The sequence below is a fragment of the Dama dama genome, chromosome 16 (assembly GCF_033118175.1).
Source record: "Dama dama isolate Ldn47 chromosome 16, ASM3311817v1, whole genome shotgun sequence".
In the NCBI taxonomy this organism is placed as follows: Eukaryota; Metazoa; Chordata; class Mammalia; order Artiodactyla; family Cervidae; genus Dama; species Dama dama.
Window position 1 is genome coordinate 4,188,302 of NC_083696.1, and position 9,183 is coordinate 4,197,484.

The 9,183-nt window shown below is 44.2% G+C and overlaps 1 protein-coding gene across 1 annotated transcript in view; it reads left to right on the forward strand.

Annotated features, from left to right (window-relative positions):
• BRINP1 (BMP/retinoic acid inducible neural specific 1) overlaps window positions 1-2,119 on the forward strand; it is a 187,701-nt gene extending 185,582 nt beyond the window's left edge. The window contains exon 8 of the mRNA XM_061163971.1: window positions 465-2,119. Within this exon, the coding sequence (XP_061019954.1) occupies window positions 465-1,605 (1,141 nt within the window). The 3' untranslated portion in view covers window positions 1,606-2,119. The remainder of the gene's footprint in view (window positions 1-464) is intronic.
• The last annotated feature ends 7,064 nt before the right edge of the window (window positions 2,120-9,183 follow it).

The following is a 9,183-nucleotide window of genomic DNA, read 5'->3' on the forward strand; positions in this document are numbered from 1 at the left end:
AGTTTTTGGATGTTATGGGAGGAATGGGAGGAATCTGTGAAGAGGGTTGAAACATCAGGTGTAGATTAAAAGAAATAACCCCTCAGTTCTTCTTTACTGCTGACTTTCTACAAGCTGTTGTCATTCAGCAGGGTTTTTTGAGTTTATACACTTTAATTTTCTGAATCAAGCATCTTTGAGATGAATGAATAATAGATGTAGAAAGCTGGGAGGACCTCAAAGAACACTTTTACTCCATCCCCTTCCTTTTTACACACGAGGACACTGAACGGTAGAAGGGTGAAGTACAAGGTCATATAGCTGGTCTGCGACATTACCCAGGGCTACACTGCCATTCCTAGAAATGACATTCAGCGCCCTTCCTGTGATAACTGCCCCACCCTGCCCCACTTTGCAGGAGCAGCTGGAGAACCACAAGCCCACCCATGATGGTTAACCTTCTCCATCTCCCCTCTGTCCCCCAGGACAATTCAGCAGTGGCTTGCGAGGGTCCAGTCGCTTCTCTACTGCAACGAGAACGGGTTCTGGGGCACCTTCCTCGAGAGCCAGAGGAGCTGCGTGTGCCACGGCAGCACCACGCTGTGCCAGCGCCCCATCCCCTGCATCATCGGCGGGAACAACAGCTGCGCCATGTGCAGCCTGGCCAACATCTCGCTCTGCGGCTCCTGCAACAAGGGCTACAAGCTGTACCGAGGCCGCTGCGAGCCGCAGAACGTGGACTCGGAGCGCAGCGAGCAGTTCATCAGCTTCGAGACCGACCTGGACTTCCAGGACCTCGAGCTGAAGTACCTGCTGCAGAAGATGGACTCGCGCCTGTATGTCCACACCACCTTCATCAGCAACGAGATCCGCCTCGACACCTTCTTCGACCCCCGGTGGCGCAAGCGCCTGTCCCTCACTCTCAAGAGCAACAAGAACCGCATGGACTTCATCCACATGGTGATCGGCATGTCCATGCGCATCTGCCAGATGCGCAACAGCAGCCTGGACCCCATGTTCTTCGTCTACGTCAACCCGTTCAGCGGGAGCCACTCGGAGGGCTGGAACATGCCCTTCGGCGAGTTCGGCTACCCGCGCTGGGAGAAGATCCGCCTCCAGAACAGCCAGTGCTACAACTGGACTCTGCTGCTGGGCAACCGGTGGAAAACGTTTTTCGAGACGGTCCACATCTACCTACGCAGTCGGACTCGGCTCCCGACCCTCCTGCGCAATGAGACTGGCCAGGGCCCGGTGGACCTGTCCGACCCCTCCAAGAGGCAGTTCTACATCAAGATCTCGGATGTGCAGGTGTTCGGGTACAGCCTGAGGTTCAACGCCGACCTCCTGCGCAGCGCCGTGCAGCAGGTCAACCAGTCCTACACGCAGGGCGGCCAGTTCTACTCCTCTTCGTCCGTCATGCTCCTCCTGTTGGATATTCGGGACCGAATCAATCGCCTGGCCCCCCCTGTAGCCCCGGGAAAACCCCAGCTGGACTTGTTCTCCTGTATGCTGAAACACCGCCTGAAACTGACCAACAGCGAGATCATCAGGGTGAACCACGCCCTGGACCTCTACAACACCGAGATCCTCAAACAGTCGGATCAGATGACAGCCAAGCTCTGCTAACGCGGGCTCCTGGCCGCGGGCGTTCCCTTTTGTTCTACAAACTGAACAGAACCAAGCGAAGCAAAACAAACGCACATTTGTAAAATGTAATTACTATTCAAAGGAAAGGAGGAAAAGTCTTCACTTGTTGGAAACGAAAAAACGTTCTAGCAACTGTATAAAACCGTGGGGCATGTTTGTTATTTCTATACTCTGTCGTGAGGAAGGGTCTCAGTCTGGGGAGGAGCTCGGAGGGAGGTGCTGCTTAGGCCTCAGGTGCTGTATTGAGTGGGGGGGATGGGAGAGAGCATATGCAACGAATTGTAAAGATCTCTGCTATGCAGGTGCTAAGATGAAACAGGAAACAGAAAGCTATATGTAATGTACAACCCACACTGCCATTTTTCCTCGTGGGAGGAAATGGACATAGATAAAGAAGATATTTCTTCGGTTATGATTTCTTCCCTCTTTATGCTGAATTCCTTGTGGTTTTTTTTTTTGACTCCTCCGCACATGAGGGTGGAGATTCCGTGACAGCACTGTCTCGCCCAGATAGCTTCTCTCACACTGAATAAACTGAAACTCACTGAAGCCGGACAATAGGTGGGACCCTGGGGGAGAGGCATTCACATAACCACAGGGTGTTAAAACCATTAAGAAACCTTTGATAACAGCCTGTTGACCTCCTTGATTGAGTTTGGGAACTAGCCTCAGAGAGAAATGGCGAGCCCAGGGCTACACGTGGTTACTGGCCCAACAACAAGGTGAACCTGCCTTCTGACCGCGTTGGCCACGCTCCTTCTAACATCAGGCTGGCCACGGTGGTGTTTACCCCTCCAACTGAGCTGCCAAGGGATGAAGTAGTTTTCAGTCTCAGGTTGTTTTGATAGGCCTTTTTTTCTTTTAATGAAGAAGCCCATTTCAACTACTGTCTCCAAAAAGAAATGGTGTCAGAGTCCCTGGAAGCGCTCTGCATATTTTAGTTTGATTTTAAAGTCAAAATAAAATTGGGTGGGTTTTAAAATTGCACTGGTCTGCCAGGCCTTCCCCAAGTAGGTATCTAAAACATGATCCTTTAACTCAGAATACACACACACACACAAATACACTAACGCTGCCACTTCTTGGGCATCTCTGAGAAGCCTTGTCTGGGACTTGGGGTTTAAATTGAAAGGAGAGTTGTAAGGAAGAGAACTCATTTCAAAGCACATCTGTAGAGGATTGGGGCAGAAAGCATGTCTTAGCCTTCAGGAACTCTGCATTTATCTTCTTGCTGCAGTGGTACTTGCTAGAGATGCTTTGAGCATCTGAGTCTTCATTTCCAAATTGGCAGAGAAACAGGATCACACAGGTCAGGGTTGGGAGAGAAAATAGGACTCCTTTGGTCTTGGTGTCTGCCCAGTGCAAATCTTTGGGACATCACACCTATTGGCTAACTGGCTCATTCCTGGGACAGGAAACCCATGTAGTTCTGTCTTCCATGTTCCTTGGATTCCTCTTTTACTGAAGGGCATCAGTAGCGCTCATGCCAGCTTATGTTATTAAGCAGATCTAATTATTAGATGGTTCTTCCACACATTTACCAGCATCTGTGTACCTTCCACTCACTGGTTCCAGTTCTAGAATGTACATTTCTCATGTCAGTGCTTTCATAGATAAAATACAGAAACCATCTCAGGGCTCACCAGAGTCTGTAACACTTTGACTCAAAGAAAACATGACCCCCACCCCTACCTGTATAATTTAAGATAAACAGAGGAGGCTTCAGTGCATACAACACATAAGAACTATCTAGTTTAAGTATGTGTGTGGAGGGGGGAAGTTATATCCTTTTTTTACCCATAGTGAAATTCCAAATGTTCCAGTTTTTAGTATGAATTAGCATGTATTTTGATACCAGTTTAACAATGTGTGCTTCACACCATCATAGTTGTTTGGACCTCAGATTTTGAGCAGATTCAGCGTTCATTTAGGTTGGAAATTATTCACGCAAAAGTCACTTAGCAGCTATTCATCAAGCAGAAGGTTTTATAGCAGTTCAGTAAGTCATCAAACATCTCAACAACCCACACCCTCTGCACATGGAGTCGTAACCACTGGACCACAGGGAAGTCCCTCTTCAACACCTGGGAGATGAATGGGGCATGCCAGGGAAATGAGATCTGTAAGGAAATGGGTTACGCTTTTTGTGCCCCTCATACATTAATGAGAAAGACATATGAACCAATAAAAAATAAATACTTACAGTACACCATGATGAGTGCTGCTATGGGTCAGACACGCAGAGAGGAACCTGGAGAAGTTATGGACTCTGTTCATGCAGTTGGTACAGCCTTTAGATGGACACGTTAATTCTGAGTGTTGAAAATGAAAAGGATTTGGGCAAATGACAAGAAGGCTCTTCCCCAGACTTCACCAACCATATGTGTGTGTGTGTGTGTGTGTGTGTGAAAGTTTTCTTCTCTTTACCTTAACAGTATTACTGAGCAATTACATCATATCATATTACAAAGAGAATAAACAATGTCTAATGATTGGAAAGGGCAGGGAAATCAGAAACATTTTCAAGGACAGAGAGATTCAGACATCAAAATATTTGTTCAAAGGTGAAAGGAAAATATTTTATAAAAGGACACAAAGTTCTGGGGATTTCCAGACACCTTCTGCTTGGGTCCAACTCTTTGAGCTAACAAGGTTCCCTCCAGCTATTGGGGGAGAGAAGCCTGAAGCCTTCAAGTGAGATTTTAATTCAATTAACATCTAACCAGTTTGATGCAACAACCAAGGACCTACGTTGTCTGATTAATATGCTGATGCTAAGGCAAAAGAGTGAACAGAACGCCCCGTTGGATAAGCCTGGCAGCAAAGCGTGGCATTGCCATGGAAACCACAGAAGGCCATTAATTAGCTATCAGATAAAATCATTGGAAAATTCTGGACCCTGGCATATCTGCCCCCTTCAAAGAGGAGGGCAACAAGAGGTCATGCTAACAGTAAGGCTCCCTTCATTGATTGAAATCATAATTGTACAGAGACTGCATGTCACAAAGTGGAAGAAAGATTAGGAAGTAAAACAAGTTGACACAATAGAAGGAAAGAGGTTCTGGGATTATCCATATGCACAAATATATTTTTAAATGTGGCGTACTTTGTTGGGTTGTCTATGATGATAAAATTATCTCAATGACAAGCACTTTCTCCTATTCCCCATTCTTTTCGGAAAGAAATTGAGGAGAATAACATGGATCCACTAGATGGTGATAAATGATTGAGGGAAGCTGTCATAGAGTCAAAGCTTGAGAAATGATGAACCCCTAAAATAATAGATGAAGATTGTAGAACTTTCAAGTTAATAGGGAGACATTCTTTCAAGTTAAAAAGAAGGCAGACAGGAGAAAGAAAAGATTCATTAAAATATTAATAGCTAGACACATAGACATAATAACAAAACATACTACACAAATAATCACAATAAATGTACTTGGACAAAACTGTTCAGTAAAAAGAGGTGGTCAGACTACAAGTTACAAATTGTAAAAGTAATGGTAAAAAAGTGTGAAAATAAAAAGATGCATAAAGGTATCCTAGATAAATATTAACTAAGAGGAAGCTGACGTAGTACCATTAATAGCATTCAACATAGACTTTAAGACAAACACAATAGGATTAAAGACGGTCAACAGCAGGGTGGAGAGAAGTGTGGACACATGGAACTATGGAATTTTGGGGCTAAAGCAGTCATTAAAAGTCTGTAAAATTTCAACCTTCAGAGATGAAGTTACACTCAACGTTATTCTAAAAAATGTGCACACTGATCATGATCATAGTTCCCTTTTCACTATCTCATGGTAAAAGATTATCCAGTCCAACCTCCTAGCCAAAACAAGAAGCAACCTTTTTCATGATATTGAAAAGAATCAACCATAATAATAGGGAACTGAACTTCACATGCAAATATTCTCTCTCTTCTATGTCACCAAAATTGTCTCTAATGGGCATTTTTCCAGTTGAAGATCAATGCAAATCTTTGGCTGGTTATAATGAGTTCAGACTGGGCAGTGCACCCTCTCTGCCTGAGAACAGGGTAATACCAGTGGCTCCAGCTGCACCAAGCCAAGGACCTAGACAGAAGGTGTTACCTAAATGAACTCTCCTGTCTCAATATCCCCATCTTTTTAAATCAAGATCAGAGCCTGAAATGACAGGTGTAAAGCCGTTCACTCACTTCAGTGTTGCATCTAACAGTAAGCATTCTGCACGAGGCAGGCAGAACAGTCTCTGACTGCTTTGGTTTGGAACCCTCTTTCCTCTCAACAACACACTGATCAAGATGGATTTGGGGAATGGAATGGGACCGTTTTGATCCCATGGGGAGAAAATCACCTCAAAAGTCATGGTCACTCTGAAGGGAATTACAGATCTTTTTGAGAAATGCAAAAGCTCTGGACTCTTTCCAAATAAAAATGTAAAATGTACCTTCACATACACTTTTGAATATTTCACAGATCCCTTAGTAATCTTTCTTGAACATTCTAAAATACTACAAACCTTCAGTAAGTGCCTCTAATCTAGTCTCAACCCTGTATTTCATGAAATTTAAAACTTCACCTTTTAGCGATGAGGAGTTGTACCCAAAGTCATCCTGAAAGTCTTGAACACTGAGCATGGGTTTAGCTCCCTTTTCCCCATCTCAAGCATATTTTGGCCTAGGATCCTATATCAAGCTAATGTAGTTCATACAGCTGAACCCTGCCCTCAGGGAAGGCAGTGTTTAACATACAGGTCAACACCTTAATGGAAATGACAGTTACGGTCACATTAATGAAACCCAACATATATACCATGGACTGTATAGACCATGGATATCCCCAGGCCAGAATACTGGAGGGGGTAGCCTTTTCTTTCTCCAGGGCATCTTCCCAACCCAGGGATCAAACCCAGGTCTCCTGCATTGCAGGCGGATTCTTTACCAGCTGAGCCACCAGGGAAGCCCATACTAAATCCTAAATTTATTAAACAGATGCATTGTGTGTAAGCACTAACTAAAAGAAAGTGGTCTCTAAACCAGAAAGTCATGAGCTTGGCTAGAGGATGAGCAGGCATGCATTGGTAAGTATTACATCATCAGTGGAGAGTCCAGTTCCCTGAACCTGGTACAATTGCACATGAAATTGAAAGAAGAGTGTTTGTCCTACTCGATTTAGTCTGTTCCAGCAATCCCATAGATAGGGTGGCTCAAACAACAAACATTTATTTCTTACATTTCCGGAGGCTGGGGTTTCCAAAATCAGTGCCCCTGCAGATTCAAGTGTCTGGTGAGGACCCAGTTCTTGGTTCATAAAGGACTGGCTCCCCATTTGTCTTCACAAGGCAGTAGAGGCAAGAGAGCTCTCTGGGTTGCTTATTGGGGCACAAATCCCATTAATGAGGGTTCCACCCTCATCACCTAACCCCGCCCCCCCATCCCACCTCCTAATACCATCACCCGGGGGGTTAGGATTTCAACATGTTAATTTTGGAAGAACACAAACATTTAAAGTATTAATCAGTTACCAAAAAAACCTCTCTCCATCAAATAGCTTGGAATAGACATGAGGTTCACAAGTCACAAATTTACTCATTTGAGTATCTGACCTCCACTCCCAAACTTGTTTGGTAGGTGTTCACCAAAACTGCACCGGCTCCACCCCAGGAATGAATAAGGAGCCTGTCCTCATTCAAGATGTCATAGTTGCAATGAAACTTCTACCTGGAACCCCTTTGTGCCAGTAAGAAAATGGCTTTGATACAATTTTTTAATAAAAGCGTCAGAGCTGCCTGATAAGGGAAAGCAGGGGTCCACAAACTGCAGGTCTACATTTTCCTATTAATGTCACCAAGGATGGCAAATGATCTGTGTAAACCTTAACTGGGGATGGAAGATTGGTCTGATTCTGCCACAGGCTTGCACCAGTGAGGAAATTGTAATGTTCTTACAAATTAGAGGGTGATTATAAACCCTGCCAAGGGATGGTTAATTATATGGTATTAATTGCAGGATATGTAATTATAAATTAATAATAACATCACCTAGCATTTTGTTGGTGTGCAAAAGGATGCCATGCTTAAAACCTAGACCCAGGAGCTGGGATTTCCTGAATTATTAGACACCTTGGATTAGAACTCGGATCCCCCAATTTTCAGGTGAGTGATTTAACTGTTACGGTCAACATTATTCCTGACATGAGAAAATCACTGGCAACATAGGGCTGTAGCTAAGAGTACAGCCTGGAGACAGGAGAAAATAATTAGAGCTCATCCACTTAACTACCTACGCTGCTTCACTGAGATATTTAACCTCTGTGTGCTTCAGTTTCTTCTGTAAAAATGCAGTTCTTAATAGGTTCTCTCTAACATGGCTATGATAAGAATTATGCATGTTTGAGAGCCTAGAACAGTAACTGGCATATAGGAAGCCTATAAGTTCGTTAAATAAGTGATATAAATAAAAATACACTTAGATAGATATGTATGCAAAGTAATATTCTTAATAATAGTAGCTAACATCAATGGGGCTCATTTTACAGGTCAAACACTACAGTAAGAATTTGATGCAAGTTACTCACTTAACTTCACTGCAACCTAGTGAGGTGGGTCTAATTATCACTTCAGGTTACACATGATGAAACGGAGTCTTAGAAAGATGAAAAAACTTGCCTATGGCAAGCTAGGGTTGGAATGATGATGTGTCAGTCTCCAAAAAACAGGTCTCTTAACTATGCTACAGTTTCCCCAATAAGTGAAAATAAATGGCCTTGCAAAGTTATTTGTAAGAATAATCCAGACCTTAAAAGGCATTTGGCACCACTATTTGATTACAGAACCATTCAATTCCTCTGTGAGCCAGAGTCAAGGGCACCCAGATAGCTTTAAATGTACCGACTCTTGGAATCACAGAGCCTCAGCAGGGACCCAGGAGGAATGTGTGTCTGGGGCGGATTTTCCATCCCAAAGAGCAGGATCTGTCACAGAGCCCAGATGCATCCCATCCTCCTGCCCAAACTCCTCAGGGAAGCCTTTTGGCTCTAGGTAGGCCCACCATATTTTTGGGCAAAGTGCTATGGATTTGTGCACTGCTTTTCTCTGGGAAAGACCAGGGCTGAGGGAGTGAAATATGCAGGCGGGGGAGCAGGAGATGAAAACCATAGTCCAAACCTAGCATACACAGAGGAGGCCTTTGATCTCCAGCTGGGTTAGTTCCTACATTTCAACATGGTCTGAGTCAGTCTGATCCAAGACCCCTGAAATCTACCCATGGCCCATCCCCCGACAGGGCTGGAGGGGATCTTTGGGATTACGGGGAGGATGGAGAATGACTTCTATAGAAGGTGCGATCCTGTAAAGACATCTTCCCTGTTCCTCGTTCAGCTTCCTGCTGTCACTCCACTTTCTCAAACTATTTGTACCCCCCATCCTAGAAGTCCCAGAATTGTCATTCTTGGCCATAACATGCAAACCAATTTTCTGTCTCTTACAGTGATCCAAAGACAGAAAAACAGAATAAATAATCTCTGCTGTGATTAAAGAATTTTAAATGTTTACCCCAAAGTCACATCTACA